This window comes from Pezoporus occidentalis, unplaced genomic scaffold (genome assembly GCF_034315485.1).
Source record: "Pezoporus occidentalis ecotype Australia unplaced genomic scaffold, CSIRO_AGI_Poc_V1 ctg12, whole genome shotgun sequence".
NCBI classification, from domain to species: Eukaryota; Metazoa; Chordata; class Aves; order Psittaciformes; family Psittacidae; genus Pezoporus; species Pezoporus occidentalis.
The window spans coordinates 3,523,978-3,544,423 of NW_026912994.1; the positions used below are offsets into that span (position 1 = coordinate 3,523,978).

Genomic DNA, 20,446 nt, shown 5'->3' on the forward strand with positions numbered 1-20,446 from the left:
TGCAATTTTATAAATGAATATTGGCTGTTGAGAAGAGTTGAAGATTTCCGTAGGCTGATACACTGAAGTAATGGGAACCACTGAAAATTGGCATAAGTTGAGCATGACTTGGTATGATAGCCATGACAAGATTAGGAAAAGAGGAAGTTACATTGATTATGGATGAAGACTTGAATTTTCAAGACCAATCCAGCATGCCTGATCACTTTATTCTGGAGTTGAAGAAAGGAGGAGGATAGGTTTTTTGCAAATGCCTGCACTTCCCGTTTGTGCTACTTACCTCTTTTTGCACAAATATACAATATGGAATAAACATAATTAAAATAAATAAAACTCATATTTTTTTATTAGGCTGATTAATTCATCAGTATCAGCATAACAGTCAATATTTACTGTTTTGGTTTCTATCTTCCCATTCATATAGTTCTTTTTAATAACTGAGAAGTCTACCTCCTCCACAGAGCTAATTTGCTTGTGTCCCATGGGATGCTACTGTGACTGTGCTCCTTTCATTTCTGTAGTTACTGTGCTGTAAGATCTCCACCTGGTTTTTGGTTAGTTTATGTTGGGCATAGAACAGAAAGGGAAGTAGAAGACCTGTAGAAATCAGAGAGTACAGGAATTACCTGTGTCTATCACTTTGCAGGTCACTTTGAATAGGGAATCTTCTATATAATGAAATATTGTCTAGAGGAGTCACAGTTTACATTATAAAACTAATGTAAAATAAATATTTTCTTGAAAGTGCTACTAACAAGACTAAACTTTTAGAAAAAAACAGTGGAAATCATGCTCAGATGACGTGACTTAAGTGGCATATTGAAATTTGGTCTGTATCTGTAATATCTTTGTAAATGACTATTTTATTTAATTAGCAAACACTTAATTAGACAAAGAGTTGTCTAGCACCTCCTGTTCATTAAATCAGAAATCATTCTCTATTTTAATTAGCATGACATTTTCTGTAATCAATTTAATGAAACGCCATCTGCAGTTCTAATAATACCGTGTACATCAGGGGCTGATTGACATATGTGTTGATAGCAAGGTATCAACCTTCTCTTATGTTTGTATTTTTTAAAAAAAGGAAAATATAAGGAAAAGGAGGATGCTTACTAATGCTGCTGTTTGTGCTGCAAAACAGAATTTTATCTAAATAAATGAAACTTAGTAAATATTTTCAATGGGAAAAAAAAGCATTTACTATCTTCAGGTTAACACTATCAGAATTTGAGAAGACTGCCCTGAAGATTCCTTATTCTAGATACTGTGGAGAAGATTTTCGACATTGCTTGCATGACTCTCCTCTTTCCTTCACTTTCTGGGTGCTGTTTACACTTTTAAGACTGATTGCCTTAATATCTGATGGATTCTATGCAAAAAGCTGCCTGAGTATTGCTGCTGCTGTATCCCCAGAAAACTCCTTGGGTCCTGCCCTTAGAAATGAGACCCACGGCTCATCAGCTGGGCCTTCTTTGGCCAGGCAGAAGGCAAGCTTTGCTAGAGAGATGGGAGGATGAATCTGCTCCTCTTGCTGGATAGGGAAAAGCCCCAGATTTGGGTCCCTATTCTGTGTTCTCATGAGACCAGGTAAAACGAAGTGAAACTGAAAGAGGTTAGATTTAGATATTAGATATTAGGCAGAAGCTCTTTACTGTGAGAGTGGTGAGGCACTGGAACAGGTTGACCAGAGAAGCTGTGGCTGTCCCATCCTTGGAAGTGTTCGAGGCCAGGTTGGACGGGGCTTTGAGCAACCTGGTCTAGTGGAAGGTGTCTCTGCCTATGGAAGGGGGGTTGGAACTAGATAACCTTTACGGTTTCTTCCATCCCAAACCATTCTATGAATCTGTGACTCTATGAAAGTGGACAAAAGCCCATCAGGTATCTGTGATGCTCCCTGTTTGTAAGTGAGGGGAGGTTAGGATGTGAATACTTAGAGTGTCAGTGCCTAGTACTTCTGAGCTGCTTTAGGCAACTAGCTTAGGCTAAGATTTACAATGCTGTGAACATATTAGCAACCAATTAGCTGTGTATGCTCTCTGTGACTTCTGTATAAATCATTTTTTTCTTCAAGCTACTCAGTATTAGTAAATTCTAAAACACTACTGAGCCACGTCCTAGCAAGTTGAGCTTGGCATGTCTCCTTGAAATTGATGGATCCACACAAGTTCAGCACACGAGTTACCATGAAATAAACCTTATTATAAAAAATAATTCAAATCTACCAAAGTACTTTTGTTTTGCAAACAAAAATGGCATTAACAGTATTGTGAATTTAGTAGGAATTAGATTTTTTTTTTTGTATTGTCTTTTCTAATTCTTTGGAGCAGCAAACTGATGATAATAAAGTTTCTAACAGGACAGAATTGTGCATCTGTAAACAAGGAAAAGGTTGGTTTCTGAGGAAATATTTGTGAGGTAAGGTGTAATGGCTGTCTGGAAGTAAATCCTGTTTTTCAAGTTGGTGAAAGAATACTAGTGAAAGAGAGTAAAGAAAACAGCTCCGTGGATTAACATTGAACAGCTGTTGTTTGAAATAATTATGTGATTTATTTGCAAAATAGTTGCCAAATCTCGGTACACTTCCCAAAGCATTGCTTACAGATACTGTAATTTTGAGTAAAGATAATAGAGGCTAGCTCTAAGAAACAGTAAGTTTTTAAGTGTTTGGAATGTGGAAGTTTAGTCACAATTTAGGTTTTCTTTAAAGTATACAGTAACTTGCCCTTTCAATCCAGTCTGTGTAGTTTCACTTACAGGACAAGTTGCTTAATTTCATTGACATGTGAAATCAGAGTAGATATTCATCAAATAAACCACCACCATTCAGTGTCCTAATTTCAGAAAGTTAGATCATTAAAGGTCATGTAGACTCTGAGTCAGATTCTTGCACTAGCAAAATCTAGGGCTTGATTTTCAGAATGTTGGTTAGTCTGCTTTCTCCCCCAGGTAATACATGAGTTTCCATTCAAATTTAAAAGGCCTGGGATTTTTCCAATAATTTGAACATTTATGTGAAGCAAATTGGAACAGTAAGTGCTTAAAATGAATTTTATAGCATTTAAGACATGGCAGAGTATTGTCAATTCAGTAAATGAGGGCAAATTCAATAAATGAGGGTAAAGAAATTATTGCAGAATTGAAGGGGGTGAAGCTGCTTATCAAATAAAAAAAAAAAAGTTTTGTATTGATTCTTTTGCATTTTGTGATAGCTTGCCTGTACTTTGACATTCCCTGGAAGAACAGATATTAGGCCAGGCAGAGTATAGAGCTCCATCTCCTGCCAACAATAAATATGCTGATCTTGAGCAGAACCTTTACCAGATTTGAACCTAAACCAGGAGCAATAGTCTTAGTAAAATTATTTATATGAAATACTGCTTTCACTTTAAAAATATCTGAGATTATGATGATACCATATTTGCATAGTATTTGCATCACTGAGGGCTGTTTATGGTATTGATATATTAACAAACTATTATTCAAAAACGTACAATGGCGTAAGAACTTAGATATTTAACCTCACAATGATAAAATAAATTATTGTTGGTTCTGCAGTTAATGTAGTTCTGTAAGAAGAGTAATATGTTGCCGACTCAGGTGAAATAACTATTCTGCAATAATTACAGAAGAGTTTTGTTTTTAGTTTGCTTTCATTTAATGTTTTACTTAATGTTGCATTCTTTATGAAAGCCAAATAAGTTGCAGATAACCTGTTCAGCAGCAGGTTTGGTTTACAGAGGTGTATGTCCACTAGGCAGCCTCTCTCACAATCCCCTTTACAAATAAGCTCAGAATCAGAGGTGGAATAAATTCTTCCCAAAGAGAGTTATCTGTAATAAAGCTGAGCCTACCATACCTTTTTCTGTGTATTACCAGAGTGACTGATGAATCACCAAGTATATTACCTTTTTCAGACAAGCCTCAAGTTTGTCTTCTAAAAAACTAATGGGTTTAATTAAACTAAATGCTGCAGTTGTGGTGAAAAACCTTCCATATCCAACACAGAGAACAAGAAAAATCTTTATGATAGTCATCGTTGAAACCCCTGCACAAATTGAGCAAATCAATTCAGTGAGACAAACCAGAACCATCTCAGCAGGTAAACTAAACCACCTGCTTCAGGGTTAGGCAAGGGAGGGGAGAAAGTGTGGTAATCCATTTTGCCTGCCTGGGAAAATTTTCTCTTTTGAGATTTGTGGGATTTGCATGATGTGCCTTAGAGCATCGTATCAGCCATCTACCCCTGCAGATTCTCTGAACGGGCCTGCGGCACTAACCAACCCCAGTATCCCATCTGCAGCTGAGATCAATGTTTGATAATGTGTAGGAAAGTGGAGTAGAACACACAAACAGGAGACGAATTATGCGTCAGAAAAAAAAAAAAAATATCCCTTGATATTTATCAAGGATCCCTTGCCATAGGCAGCCAGCTAAAAAAAACCCAAGGGCTGAGATTTCTATTAAAATTTTCTTAGCACACAGCTACAAACATGAGTTATATTGTTCAGACAATCCTGTATTTCCAAAGATTTGTTGCAGAAGGGGATGGGAAAAATCAATAGAGGGAATTAAATCCACAGATTACAGGCCAGAAGAGATTGCTACAGCCATCCAGTCTCAACCCTTTATACTTTTTACTCAACTTCAGATTAAACTATTTCTTGAAATAAAGGTCTAAAGCATGTCTTTAAGAAAAAATGTCTCAGGGCTGCAGTTTCGATCATCTCCTTTGCTGAGCTCTTCCACACATCCCAGCGTCCATAACTGTTGTCAACTTTTACCTGGCTATGTATGTATATATATATGATTTAGATGTCTTTAAACTTTCTCATTGTCAACCTGAATAATTTTAGCCATTTCAACCTTGCATTTTTATGTTTGTTTTCTGATCCAGATTTACACTGAGTTTTTTAGCGTTCCTCTTTACACATTTCCTATTCTTGCATTGTGCGTTCCAGGAACTGGCCATTTTACAATAGTGCCAATCTCACCAGTGCTGTAAGCAGAGGCAAGATCACCCTAGGACATTTACTTGTGATCTACTTATGCTGAAGAATTGTATCAACTCTTTTTGCCATGATACTGCATTGAGAACAAGTTGTACAGCATTTATCTGTATAAGCCCATAAGCTTTTCATAACTGCTCTTCAATTCCAGTCTCCCATCTACAACAATGACCATTTAACCAGGTGAGACAGATCTCTTGGGAGGAGTACCCTGTCTTCCTCATTATTTTAATTAGTGATGCTATTTTTAATCCTCCTATTGTGTTTCCCTGTTAATTCCATTTAATATAAGCTTTCAAATCACATCATAAAATAAATCAAATGCCACAAATAAAAACCCAATACACAGTTTCAGCATAGTTGCCTCTATCAAACATAACCCTGTTAAAACTTTGTTTAAGAAGATCTGTGTTTTTAAAATGTCATCATGTGTTAATTATATTGCTGGCCAGTATTTTGTAGGAAGGATCCTGGATTTATTGTGCCACTATTTTATTTGGGACCGATGTCAGGGTAACATATACAGATGTTTGGTTGTCTGTCCTCACCTTTCAGTAGCAGAGAATAAATTTATCAGTCATCCAGTGCGCTGGAGTTTCCAGAGTTTTCCGAAATTTGAGAACTATTTCAAATAGGAAATTTCCAATTAGTTGTTTTAAAATCTGTTTTGTGTACATCATCCAGGGCTGGTGACTTGATAGCACATGTTCTTTACAGAGGCTTCCTCGCGTTCTCCTTTGCTTAAGACAGAATGCTTTCTACTTTGGTGAGACCCTTAGGTAGACTAGGTGGCTCTTCAGTGCTGCAGTATGTGCCCAGCCAAGAGGTTTTTACATAATACGACTCTTTGTTTAAAATTAAACAAGAATTTCTTTGAAGTAGGAACTCTACTTCTCTGAATGGTTGTGTGAAGAGTCAGGGATCCCTGAACTTCTCTGGTGAAAACACCAAGATAATAAACAAAATAAATAAATCAGTTGTGTAAATGGACAGTATTAAGGACTAGGTATTATTTTCTTCGGTGAACTTTTTTACTGTAGGTAACAAGAATTTCAACACAAATGTACGTTTATGGCTCTTTACTTACTTTTGAGCCATCAGTGAAAAAATCATCATTATGTTGTGTGACCATCAAGTACCAATCTATTGATTGGAATGAGACTTCCATATTAATTAATATGATTACTTGTGAAGACTGTTCATGCTCAATACATACATGGTATTATTAATATAATTTTGTATCTGAGAATCTCCATGTATTTTGCAAACATTCATTTAATTTATGTGCTTCGGAAGTTAACTACTGAGTCCAATACAGTGATGAAAGCCCAAGTTCAGTGAGAGGTATAATTACTGGACAGTAAAGTCTGCTTTTTGAAGAGGACTGACTCCATTTTCTGGTCTAATAATTGAATACAGTTTCTTCTAACTTGAGAACAAAGGCTTTAATTTATGTCATTCGTAGTATTTCGTATTCCAAATGCCATTTCACCCTGTGTGTATGACTTGCAGGAAGAGCCCTAGGACCGTGTATTTTACTCATGGTCCTTTTAGCAATTTTAAGGGACAGTTCTTAATTTGGGTGAAATGTTCTTGGTAGGATTAGTTAATGAGGCATGAAGCTATAAATCCTATTGGCCAAATGTACATGGCATGTAGAAACTGAGAAGGAGTCACATTCTAATACTGTTGTTTGGATTTAGGTGGCATATTAGTCTTACCTATGGACCAAAAATGCATTGTTCAGATCACTGTCCAAGTGGGAGGAATGAACATGGCTAGTTGTTAACAGGAGTTAAATATCTCTGAGTTATATGTGCTGTTTTTCACATTATGGTTTGCTCATAACTGGGGACAGATCTTTGGCCAAACAGCCTTATTTTTTCTATACTATTATTTAGCTTCCTGGTACAACATCATTGAGGATTTGTGTTAGGATACCTAAAATGATACATGCACAAAACCCTACGAGAAGTTGCAAAAACTTTAATGTTCTGTACTAACCAGTAACCTGAAACCAAAATAACTTCCTACAAAGTGTTACTTCTTTTTATTCAAAGTGAGTATTTGAAATGTTTTTCTTTATAAGAAGTTGCTGTTAATTCCACACTTCACCATCTAATTTTCTTCCTAAATGAAAGCTTTGATAATACTGTCCTAAACTCCACTGATCCCACCCCATTTCTTAGCCCTGATCCGAAAATAGCTAAGTAAGCTCTTCAAATGAGGCTTCATTAATTTTACAGAACATATTAGAGGACATTCAGTAGTGCTGCAGATCTAGAGTTTCTGTGGAGTCCATTAAAATACAGCTACATTTTTCTGGAAAAGCGAAGCACATTTTTATGATAGCAGAACCTTTTCCTCTAGTCATGTTTACTTCCCACTTCATAAAACTCATGGTTCTGGAATGAATTTTTCAGATATTGCTAAGGATTAGTAAAGTTTTTTTTGTGTTTTATTTAGGCTCTAATTTAGAACTTTCCTTATGCCTTTTACATTTTTATAACAAAATTGTTTCATTTGATTAAATATCAATTACATGGGTTTAAAATAACAAAAAAGAGTCAGCACTCAATCTGTTCAATCTCATATTAGAAATAGTAGGAAATTTGGAACCAATTTTCTTGATTTTTAAATCAAGACTTATGTAGTTCTTGCCTATTTCTTGGTAATTTCACAGGTATTGATGCAAACAGATAGAAAGCCTTTTTAATAGGAGCCACAATCCTATTTTTTTCCTTAGTTCAGGTGTATTCAATATTTTTCTTATAGAAGCTTACAAATGAAGTGAGTGGTAGAAGGAAAAAATTATGACAGTTCATCTCACAGCATTCTAAGTGTTCTACAAATGGACCTAGCTTTAACCCTTCTTTGATAACAATCCGTTTATGTGACAGCCTGGTATTCTGTGGCCCAGCACTAATCACACAGGACATGGATTGTCTTAAGATATAGTGCATGTCTTTGTCAGACTAGTTACCAGAGATACAGAACAGTACAGTAGTTTTGTTAAGAGTCACATCGATATGTGAATATGGTGTCCAGCTTTTTTCATATGTAACTTTGGTATATGGCGCTTTTTATAGTGGATATGGGTGGACACTAAAGTGTCAAAATGACAGTGATATCAGTCTGTTGGATTGACAGTGAAAGCAGTTTTACATTCAAGATGTTACTTTGTTCACAGCAATCCCATTGGGTATGTTTTTGCCACATAAAATGTTTCCATTTGAATCAAATATTTTGAGTGAGGTGAAAATGCTGTAGGGTGTAAACTGCTATTTTTGAAGCTCATGATGCAAATCAAGAAAACTAGATATTGTGACTGCAATTCTCTCAATCTTGTCTGCGTATTGTAATAAAGATATTCTGATGACTTTAATATGCTGGTTTTGTCTACAGATGTATTAAACACTGAATTTGTTTGCTAACTGTTAAACCTTTGTTGTTGCAGATACAGCAGTGGTGTATAAAAATAGGAATGGACATGTTGTTGAACTGAATGTAGAAACAAATACGACGACATTATTATTGGAAAATACAACTTTTGTAAGTAATATATATTATTTACTGATTTCTTAGTAGAAGTCTGCTGACATTTTTTTCTGCAATAGGAGTGGGAGAGCATATTTAAAGGTTAAAAAAATATGTTTATAACCGAGACTAGATTATATATATATAAATGGAAAGTATAATACTTTCCTCTGTCTGTGCACAATTTCTGGCTGAAGTTATTTGTTACTTTATTCAACCTATGTGTAAATAACCAAGAATTTGGAGGATATGTTGTTGGCTGTAGTCCATCCTTTGCTTAGGCCATTTGAAGGAGCGTGGCTGGTGTGTCCAGGTGAATCTGTCTGGTGTCTAATATAATAAAAGATTTCATAGAATGGAGAAATGCTACTCAAAATGTTGAGAGCTTTTCACTATTATAAAAGGGGAAAGTGTTCAAAAATCATGTGAAGATATTCCCTTATGGAATTAAATATGCAATGTATTTCCTAGTCATGTTAATCTCTGGTTTACTTGTTCCTCTGCTGTAATGGCAAGCTAGATGATTAGGGACTATTCCTCTTGACCAGTAAATAATCTATACCTGAGTGATTTGCATAATTTTCTGACTAGCTGTAATTGCTGTGAAATGCTTTAATGCCTTAGTCTACATTTTCTTTTGCTTTGCTTGGTGCTGTATTCTCAGTGATACTAATATCCTACCCTGTAATTCTTGTTTATCGGGTTTCTGCAGCAGAAATACGTGGCTTGTCAATTTTTACTTATCAATTCTCTGTAAAGACCACTGGCTGTTATTGTTAATCCCTTTATTTTTAATTTAGTAAAATCTTTTGCACCTGCAGACCCAAAAGGATGACTGATTTTCATCAGTGGTGTTTGGCAAACGCTGATTTTATTCCTGGTCTGTTCCTTGCCTTTGCTGGTACAGATTCCTCCTTTCAAAGCATAAAACCCCGGTGACCTTTTCTTCTAAGTCCTAAAACTAGGAAGAGGAGAGTAGAAGTTTAGGAGAAAGAACATGATGCTGACTTCCTAGGTCAGTGTAAAGACGAAGTTGAAGGGAGGAGAGAATTGTACTTTAATGGTTTGTATATGTGAGGCTCCCTTTCTGTAAGGTGCACCCTTCCATATGCTGGGATGTGCCTCAGGGTACCACTTAATGCCAAAAAGGCTAGCAGACACAATTAAAAGTAGGTGAAAAGGTGAATTTCTGTAAAGTGCAAACCACAGATTGTTGAAAAAGCATTTTCCCTGTTATCTGTGTGTGTGTGTGAGCACTTGCCTGGTTAAGTAGAGGATAAACTGTGTCAAGCATATATATTGCCTTTACCATATAACTTGAACTCAAGCAGCTGCTTGGGCATCCCTGGCTGTAAAACTTGACTGTAGTGATAAGATTTGGGTTTCCTCACAGATTTAATTCATACACTTTAGGATGCAAGTATTTGGCTCATAATGTCAAGTGCAATGACAAGCTATTCAGGCCACTATGCTAAACCAGTCTTGCCAAGTAGTGATGGATCGGTGTGGACAGCCTGCTTCACACTGCAAAAATCACCTCTTTTCACAAAGTTGCTCTGCTCTGTGCTTTTTATGGAATTGATTTATCCTGAAGTCATGCAGGCTGAGAGAGTTCTAGACACCTGATATCTACTTAATTATAAATGTGAGAAACTGATGCAAAAAGGGTTAATATTCAAACAACTATCCAACAATTATGTATTGAACAGAGACAAATAAAAACGTATGTTTCTTCCTTCGAAGTTTCTTTCCTAGTCAAAACCTAAGAGTGTTAGAGGTAAATAAAGGGAATTCCAGCAATGATTATTCATATGGAAGTAGAATGAAAAGCGGAACACAGAGCAGAAGATTCAGCAAATTTCTTGATAGACATTTGGCAGAGAGCAATGGCAAATGTTGCTGTGCTGAGTTGTCTGTTGACAAGGTGGCCAGTGATCCTAACAGATCATAACATTACAGAGGCAGACAGTATGGCTGAAATCAAAAGCTGTCCCATTCTTCTAAGCTCCACTGTCCCCAGATTCACACTGCTAAATGTAATCTTCCAAAGTTAAACACCTTGATCATTGATCAACATTTTCCTTGCTCAGTGCCACATCTGCTTAATCACTGGTGCATAATTAGAATGGTACTGGTTTAATGACTCTGTAGAGATGACTTGTATTAATAAAAAATACAGCACAAATCCAACGTAGGCAGTGGCAATACAAGTTCCCCCATTCCTCCCTATCAAAGGGTTTTAGTCATGGAAGAGTCACCTTTTGATGGGAGCTTGTCTGCTTTCAGTCTACGTTCTCTCTCCTGTTTGCCTCTCTGCTCAAGCAACCTGCAGAAGTGGCAGGTTTTTCTTAGTAATGTTCATAATTGTCTATTGAAAATTGAACTGCCATGATAAACTCATTGTGAGAAGGCAAGGAGCTAGTAATGACTCTTTGTCACTACTGATTGGGCTGTATATGAACCAGCAGCCCAGAAGAGGTTTTCTGTTTTCCTCATCCCTAATCCCCTGAAGCAGTCTTCCATTGTACATGGATCACTGGCTCTTCTTTTGTGCGTTAGAGACTGCCATTTTTGTGCAAAGTACATTTCTTTTATCCGTCTTTGTGTTCCTTAGTGTCTAAAGGTCAGATAGCCCTACCGAAGAGCTGCTATGCCTACTATGCATGTGTATCAGCAAAAAAAGCAAACTGCTTTTTTTTTAAAAACTATTTACATGTATAAAAGATTAAAAAAACAACCCTTTAAAAATAGTCATGCATCTGGAAGGAAGAAAGGCTAGTATTATATTGTTCTAAGATGACCATTCATAGGGAAGTATCTGTCCACAGTTCCTAAATTAAAGGGTTTTTTCCAGTTTCATTAGGTTTCATTCAAAAGCAGAAGAAATCATTGCACTTCATTCATGCTTTTCAAATGGAATCCTTTTCTGTAATCAATCTATTAATAAAACAGTCTGGTCTTTATTTAATTAAACTATCAGCAAAGCAATATTATGGATAACAAATACAGTGATGTAAGTGAAAAGAGCAACTTGTAAAGCACAAAGAATATCTATTAGCATCTTTAGATAGCATAACGTAAAGACATTTTCTAATACATACTTGTCCTCTCAGTGTATGCATGTAGTGCATCCTGTTTAAGCTGTCTAAGAAACAGTTAATACTCTGAGCCAGCAGCATATAAATGTTAACAGCTGGAGGCTGGGCAAGTTTTCTATTAAATGGAGCCAAAAAAAGCCCTAGACATGAATCACTGTGTGGCATCCTGATGTTTGCGACGCTGCCTCGATATGCGGTTACAATATGTTCTCTGTCATCTATCCGAGGTGCCTATCACCATGATCATGACATGCCTACCAGTTTTTCAGCATTTAGCAATACTTTATTATATGTTACAGTTCCAAAGTAAGTAACATGATGCTGCATTTATCTAAGCAATTTCAGTTGGTTAAGTGAAGTTTACAAGCAGTTTATTTATTCCTTTGCCATCAGCTGTTACATAAAGTCACTAAGAGCAGGTTACCAGCTAACACACAACTCAGCCACAAGACCTGGCTAAGCTGGAGAGGAAAGCATGGATGACCACATGGGTTCTTTTGCCTAGGGGAGGTTGTCTGTCTGGTCCCTTACCATGCTTCTAGCTCAGCCTCTTTATTCTGTTACAGTTCTTAAACCCAACCAAAATGAACAAAAGGGAACACAGAGATGAGAGAAGACATGTAGGGACTGTGTGTTCTCTAATAGTACTTTCCAAATGTTTTGGATCCATTGAAAGAAATATTTAGAAATTTTGCCTTCAATTTTCCCTCTTAAAAAAAGCCACAACAATTATCAAGGTGGTAACACTTATTTGTTAGCCCTGAGTTCCACTACTTTTGTGGTGGATGTATGCAAAATTATTCAGATACCATGCGTGCATCCTCACAAACACTCAGTCCAGGATTCTGGGTCAGAAATGAATCTGGTGTGCCTGTGTGGATGATGGGGTATATTTTGACTCATCAAATAAGAGGCTATCAATTTGTTTTCAATGCCTAACGATACAAGTAGAACTGTTTTCAGTTTTGTAACTCTAATACAGGGTCTTGTATTTACAACAGCTTCCCTGCAGCTGTATGCTTTCGACTCTTCTAAAATCCAGCAATTCTGACTTGCTCTCACCCTTGATTTTGATGCCTTCCTGCAACTCTTTTCAATCTCAAGGGGAAATTGCATCCTGGTACATAGCAAACTGATATTACTGAACTACAAATCTTTTCCCAGGGGCTTTCAGGGAGTATACCCTATGGTATGTTGTAATGTCATATTACTGTGGACCATCTTTTGCACAAGGATGGGGAGAGAAGGATTACTTCTTGCTGCTTGCTAATCAGGGGATGGTGTCAGAAGGGTGGAGCAGAGCAGGAGTAGTCTTGGCTCATGAATCACGATTAAGCTGTGGCAGCCCAGCTGTGAAAACCCACTGGAGGCCTTACAGCCGAAGGCAGAGAATGCAAGTTTTAGTCTGAGCAGAGCTTTTGGCAGGGGCATTTTCCTGATGTGTCACAGAGCACTGTTTATAAATACCCTTTCTTTTTGATAATTGTCTTCCTTTTGATATCTTTGTTTGTTTGTTTTGTGTTCCCCACCACCAACCACACCCCTTTCCTCTTTTGATGGGAAACTCAGTGCATCATCTCAATGCTGTTGTAGTTTCTTTGTTGATAGGACAAGGGGTAGTGGGTTAAAACTTAAACAAGGGAAGTTTAGATTGGGTATAAGGAAGAAATTCTTTACTGTAATGGTAGTGAGGCACTGGAATGGGTTTCCTAGGGAAGTTGTGAATGCTCCATCCCTGGCAGTGTTCAAGGCCAGGTTGGTCAGATCCTTGGGTGACATGGTTTAGTGTGAGGTGTCCCTGCCCCTGGCAAGGGGGTTGGAACTAGGTGATCTTCAGGTCCTTTCCAACCCTAACTATTCTATGATTCTATTCTATGATTCTGTGTTTCTGTGATTAATGTAGATTTAATTGCAAGAGTAGTTTACATGCTTATATTTTAAGACCCTTGTATAAGAGGTTAATGAAAGGGTGAACAAGGGTAAATACATTAAACAAGATTATATAACCACATAAATGTTAGTAATTGTTGCAACATTGGCCATTTTATTGACCCACACATGTTGTAAATAGGTGGTTATGAACATTGTAAAGTTATCTCTGCTCTTTCATGCTCCTCTAAATGTTAAATAACCCCTTCAGCAAAACCTTTTCAGTAGAGGAGTTTTTATGAGGTAGACTTTATTGTTGCAGTGCACCACTGTGCATAGAGATGGGAAAGCCTGACAGATGGAAGGGTTTGCAGTTGTGGTTTGGTGGTGGTCATTGTCTTTTACCCAAGTGAAGGAGGTTTCAATACACAAAATGCAGGGGACAGTACTCCGAACTGTCAGGTTAGAGTAGCTTTATGGGGAATCTCTCTAAATAATAGCCCTGATGAGATCATTCCTTGGTACAGAAAATAGTTAAGGGCTATATCAAAGATGGGGAATGGGAGGTAGAAAATTGGGAGGTAGAATTTGGTTTGTGTTTTTGAGAACCACTCATCCAGGGTAGCCCCCATCCATAGGTTAGAGTTCAGCTTAGATCATGTTTTAAGGCACAATAATCTTTTACACTGCATAGGAAGTCTGAGCGTTAACAAATACAACACATAGTATTGCAAGGTTTTTGGATGCAGATTAAGTGCTCAGGTGACACAAGAAATACTGCAATAAGAAATGTAACCTTGGAAACCCAAGTTTTTCAACATTCTAATTACTGTGCATTTTCCTAATTACAACCTGACTCTCTTCTCAGAGGTACCCTGCTTTTACTGCTACAAGGCGAGCTCTCCTGCTGGGCTCCACTCTCAGCTGCTCTCTCATATAACCTCCGGGTGGTCCATCTTCTCCTTTCAGTCACAGCAATCCCATTGTTTTCTTGATTGCTGGTGCCACCAGGAAACAGCTACATGCCAAATGCTTTCTCATTTTGCAGCTAGTATAATTTTGTCCCATCTGATTCCTCTTGTGCACTGCCATTTGGTCAGTGCCTGTCTGATAAGTTGAGCTGTATACCTGTGAATTCTCATGAGCTGATAAGTTGATGAGTTGAGCTGAATACCTGTGAATGCTCATGAACTCCCATATATTGATGTTCAGTTATAGCATTAAGTTAAAATTCTGATACAGATGTAGGTATGTGATATGGAGATATGAATGATGTCCTAAGTAGGGGTATTGCCCCCAGGTTTTATAGTAACATTCTGGAGGTTTGCAATATTTTATCCCGGATGAATTGAAAAAAAAAGATAATAATTAAGCCTAGATGTGTGTAAAGTGAGCACTAAGTAATGATTGGGGAAGGATGATAATAGGAGTATGGAAGATGTAAGTTGATGGAAAAAGTAGGAGTACAAGAAACTGAAACAGGAGGGCTAAAATTAAAGGAGAAAAACAACAACGAAGTAAACTCCACTAAAGTGAAAGTTTCCTCTAATTGGTTTTAACTGTGGTGTATTATTTAGCTTAAAACTATCCAACAGAAAGGATAACAGAGGAGTACTGTAAAGTGTTTGACAGATGTTAAAGTTACATTCTTACAGCTCTGTTCTGCATTATGTTATAGGTAAATTCCATCTGCTGTATAGCATATTTCTGAAAGACCACGAATAAGGCATTGATTTAAATGTTATATTAGTTAAAATCCATAAAAATAGGAAAACTAACATTTTATAGTAGGTGAAAGAATAGAGCAAAGAGGAAGTGCGTCAATAACTCAGAACCAGGCTATAAGAAAGCTGAATAAATAAAAGTGAGGTTATACTGAAGGGCCCTTGCAGAACCTAGCCTAAAACTTCTCTTAAACGCAGTCATAACAGGTATTTCTGTTATGAGTAAAACACACATAAAATACAAACTTAAAAAAAAAGTCATCAATGCAAAATATTGACATTGGAAATGTCAATCAAATGTGGGAATATTGTTCATTGGAAATTTGTTTTCCACTTTAATCATCCATATAGAAAGGGGAAGAAAAGCCAGTTGCATGTGGGTGGTGGCGGTGATGGGATGTCCCTTGTATTTATTTGTTGCAGAATCATTTTTTCTTTTGCTTTCACTCTTTACTGTCTCAAGCTGTTCTCATCTTTCTTTCCATGCCAAAATATGTTGCAAATTTGGAACGTGGATGAGAGAAGGAAGCTGGAAAGCTGAAGGGTGAAAGACTGTTTAGAGGCACTGCATCATTTTGCCTGCATTAGGCTTTTATCATTTCAGTCTGTGGTGAAAGTGAGACTAGCAGTCACTGCTTGTCCATGGGATCATCACATCATGCATCCTTGTCAGTGAACTCATGTCAAATTCAGCAATATTGGAAAAATGGATGACAGATTCATAGAATCATAGAATCATGGAATCGTTAGGGTTGGAAAGGACCTTGACATCATCAAGTTCCAACCCCCCTGCCGTGGGCAGGGACACCTTACGCTAAATCATATCACCCAAGGCCTCGTCCAACCTAGTCTTGAACACTGCCAGGGATGGAGCATTCACAGCCTCCCTGGGCAACCCATTCCAGTGCCTCACCACCCTAACAGGAAAGAATTTCCTTCTTATATCCAACCTAAACTTCCCCTGTTTAAGTTTTAACCCGTTACCCCTTGTCCTGTCACTACAGTCCCTAATGAAGAGTCCCTCCCCAGCATCCCTATAGGCCCCCTTCAGATACTGGAAGGCTGCTATGAGGTCTCCACGCAGCCTTCTCTTCTCCAGGCTGAACAGCCCCAACTTCCTCAGCCTGTCTTCATACGGGAGGTGCTCCAGTCCCCTGATCATCCTTGTGGCCCTTCTCTGGACTTGTTCCAACAGTTCCATGTCCTTTTTATGTTGAGGACACCAGAACTGCACACAATACTCCAGGTGAGGTCTCACAAGAGCAGAGCAGAGGGGCAGGATCACCTCCTTGGACCTGCTGGTCACGCTCCTTTTGATGCAGCCCAGGATACGGTTGGCTTTCTGGGCTGCGAGCGCACACTGCCAGCCCATGTTCATTTTGTCATCAACCAACACCTCCAAGTCCTTCTCCGCAGGGCTGCTCTGAATCTCTTCTCTGCCCAACCTGTAGCTGTGCCTGGGATTGCTCCCACCCAGGTGTAGGACCTTGCACTTGTCATGGTTAAACTTCATGAGGTTGGCATCAGCCCACCTCACAAGTGTGTCAAGGTCCCTCTGGATGGCATTCCTTCCCTCCAGGGTATCAACTGAACCACACAGCTTGGTGTCATTGGCAAACTTGCTGAGGGCGCACTCAATCCCACTGTCCATGTCAGGGATGAAGATGTTAAACAAGACCGGTCCCAACACCGATCCCTGAGGGACACCACTTGTTACTGGTCTCCAGCTGGACATTGAGCCATTGACCTCAACTCTTTGTGTGCGGCCATCCAGCCAGTTCTTTATCCACTGAGTGGTCCATCCATCAAATTGACACCTCTCCAATTTAGAGACAAGGATGTTGTGTGGGACAGTGTCGAACGCTTTACACAAGTCCAGGTAGATGACATCAACTGCTCTACCCCTGTCCATCAGTTTGTAGCCCCATCATAGAAGGCCACCAAATTGGTCATGCAGGATTCAGATTGCTGAATTAAGAAGGGAAGATAATGTATGGGTAATTAAAAAGCTTTTTTTTTTTTCCTTAGAATTATGCAACATTGTGAAATGTCAGTAATATAGGGATTCCAGCAATTTACCTAGTCAAAAGTGTTTTCTGTTTGCCCTAGAGCCTAGTGGTTTTTATAAGGCTGTTAAATCTTGATGTGGCTAGGTAGAACTGACAAATATTAGGGAAATTACCTTCCCTTATTTCTTCTCCCTTTCATCAGTTGTGGTTTGGAAAGGACGTAAGGATATGTGTGGAATGTGGAATGCACAGTGCAGCACTGTGTTGAATTACCCTCAGTCTCCTAACCAGATGATGCTGTGCAGTGATGCAGAGGGAAACTAGCCTTGCTTCTGCATCCAGGGACTGTGCCTAATTAGCCAGCTGCATTTCTCCCTGTTTCAGAGCTTTGCTGTCCAGAGCTACATTTCTTAGAGATCAAGCAGGGTGTCATAGTCATAAGGGGCAGCATTTATGGCTGTCTTCCTAAATGAAGGCTAACTAGTGCCTGACAAACCAAGAAGCTTGAAAAGTTACAGATACTCAGACATGATAGGAGAAGAACCATCCTCCATATTTTTGATAACAAGATACCTGAGGTTTTTTTTCATTTCCAGTGTTTTCAATATGATATTTTCCCAACACTTTCTTTGCAACTCAGAAACATGTTCTTAAAATATATATATATTTTATATTAATAGATAAACACTTATCTATATTTAAAGATAATTTAAAGAAACTAGCATTGCAATCAGCTGGCAATGAATACATAATCTCTGCTGGTCTGTTTTTTGCTTTCTTGTTTCTCATGTGAAACATTAAAAATTATGAAACAGCTTTACTCGCCTTTTAACAAGAATAATGCCATTACAACAAATTATTTGCCAAAACATTACCTGTTTTGTTACCAGGAATGGTTTTGGCAGATCTGTTTGGCAAGCTATAATCTTTTGGTCTACAGGAGATTATAGTTTGTTGTCATTGCTTTTACACCATGTGTCTGAGGCACTTCAGGAGGCAAACCAAATTTTGCAGGCGAATGCAAACTGAATGAGCCAGGTCATATTCAGTAGGATTTAAAGTATTTTAAATCCCAGACCCACAAGACTCTATACTTGGATATAGAATATGTGAGTATCTCTTGCTGGTGTTGCCTCAAACTGCCAGTAGTTTGCAGCTGAGGTACTCAGGTGTTTGCATTAAGTGCATCATTACTTTTGTGGTGGCATAATCAGTGACTGAAGATTCTTACTAAATGCATGATATAGCAAGCACCACAATCCCTGAAAATGAATTTGGAAAGCTGCCTGTGTTATATGTTGCTGAAGACTAAGGTAGTCGGGGAATAATTAATAAACTGCTAGAAAAGCAGGGAAATTTCACACCTAAAATTGTTTTCAGTGTGTGCCAAGAAAAGGGAACATAACCATAAATTAACATTAACACAGTCTCTGCTTAAAGTTGGTTAACTCATAAAAGCTAGTTTAAGCACAGTAGAAATCTGTTCTGAATGCTTTGTAAGTAAAAAAGGAAGTTCCTAGTTGTTGGGGTTTTTTGGTTTTGTTTGTTTTTTTTTGGTCTTTTTTACTCAAGGCTGCAGATTCATCTTCTAACTTCTGATACTGTCATGTTCTTGCATCACACTAATGCAGTTTCAGTTCAAAACTATTTTTTTCCTTTTGTTCTCTTTGGATAGCTTGAGCCTAATTATACTACCTAGTAACCTGAGTTACTAGGTTAACTAGTAAATCTAGTTAACCTGAGTGTAATCTGCATATCGAAACACAGCATCTTCTCAGTTTATTTAGCCTTTTTTATTATCATTAGAATAGTTCCTTAGCTGCTCTGATTATACGAGTTTGTGACTTCTGATTTGTGTACCTTAAACCCCTATTGAATTCATTAGTTTAGTAGTGGGATTAGGCTAAATAGAACAGGATGCTTAAGAAGAAAAAAAAAAAAGTAAAAAAAAGTAAATAAAAAAAAGGGAAAAACTTCCTTTGAATATTGGATAGCTCTTGTCCTATGTAACTATTTATTTATTTTCTTTCATCTTGTACCTTTGTGATTGTTATTTTTTCTGTCCAACTTCTATTCTTATCTGCATTTTCCATTGCACTCTTTTCCTTTAATTCTGCAAATAGATGTCTTGAGATTATTTTTTTTTTATTCCTTCAGTGTCTTTTAAAGCACGTTCTTAGTTTCCACATACATTAGATGCATTAAATTCTTTCTGACATAACATTAATCCTTGATTAAATTACAGTCTTGAAAAGTAGTCTTGGATAGATGTAAAGCAATTATTAGTTTTATAGTGCTAACTTAAGTTTCACTTTGCTCTCCACTAAGCATTTTCTTTCTTATAGGAAAGAGTTTTTCTTTAGTGCAGGTTGTCTTGCAAAATGGTTATGCATGTGGTGTTTAAAGGAAAAGCAATAGAGACATAGCGCACACTTATTCTTTTTCTTGTATGGTATCTTTAAACCTAGCCTACTGATGAATCTCCCTTGTAATCATCCCTGAAGTACACACCAACCAAAGTGTCTTCCTTTATCCTCTGTAAATGAATTGGTCATAGTTGTTATCCTCAAGCTTAGTGCCTCCTATCGTGATAAAAAACTCATCAGTTTCTTAACTGAAATTTAGAGCTGAAGCCAGATTCATCTGTTGTCATTGTACAGATACCAGCAAATTAGACTAAGAATTATTTGAGTTCTTCTTTGGTGAAAACTGCACTGGTGTTCTAGACCAGATCTCTGTCTTATTAATGGGAAGCTCTTAAATGAACTATAAGAAAAATTGGGAGAAAAAAATTATCCTTTTTATTGCAAACTTACTTTTATTGCTACTTCATTTTAGGTAACATTCAAAGCATCAAGATACTCTGTTTCACCAGACTTAAGATTTGTTCTTCTTGCATATGATGTTAAACAGGTAAGACAACTATTTGTTAATTGAAGAACCTCTCCATCCAAACTCTGAAACCCTTGTTTTGTATTCAGTGGTTATTCAAACTAATTTGAGTTGTTTTGGTTTATTTTTTTAATTTTGGAACAGTAAAAATTTACGAATACCTGTTAATATCCGTGACCTTATTATCACCTTAGCATGACCTTCACAAAGATCGCTGTTTATCACATTATACTACAGTATAGTAGTTTACTTATTGTTTCGTATTGGTAACTGATAACACAACAGCTGTGTGTTTTGGATTTAAATTG

General features: G+C 37.5%; 1 protein-coding gene across 2 annotated transcripts in view; it reads left to right on the forward strand.

The window, feature by feature from the left end:
- DPP10 (dipeptidyl peptidase like 10) overlaps positions 1-20,446 on the forward strand; it is a 568,807-nt gene that overhangs the window by 405,474 nt on the left and 142,887 nt on the right. For both annotated transcript variants that reach the window (XM_062605998.1, XM_062605992.1), the window contains exons 4-5: positions 8,467-8,561; positions 20,085-20,159. In XM_062605998.1, coding sequence (XP_062461982.1) covers positions 8,467-8,561; positions 20,085-20,159 — 170 coding nt within the window. The remainder of the gene's footprint in view (positions 1-8,466; positions 8,562-20,084; positions 20,160-20,446) is intronic.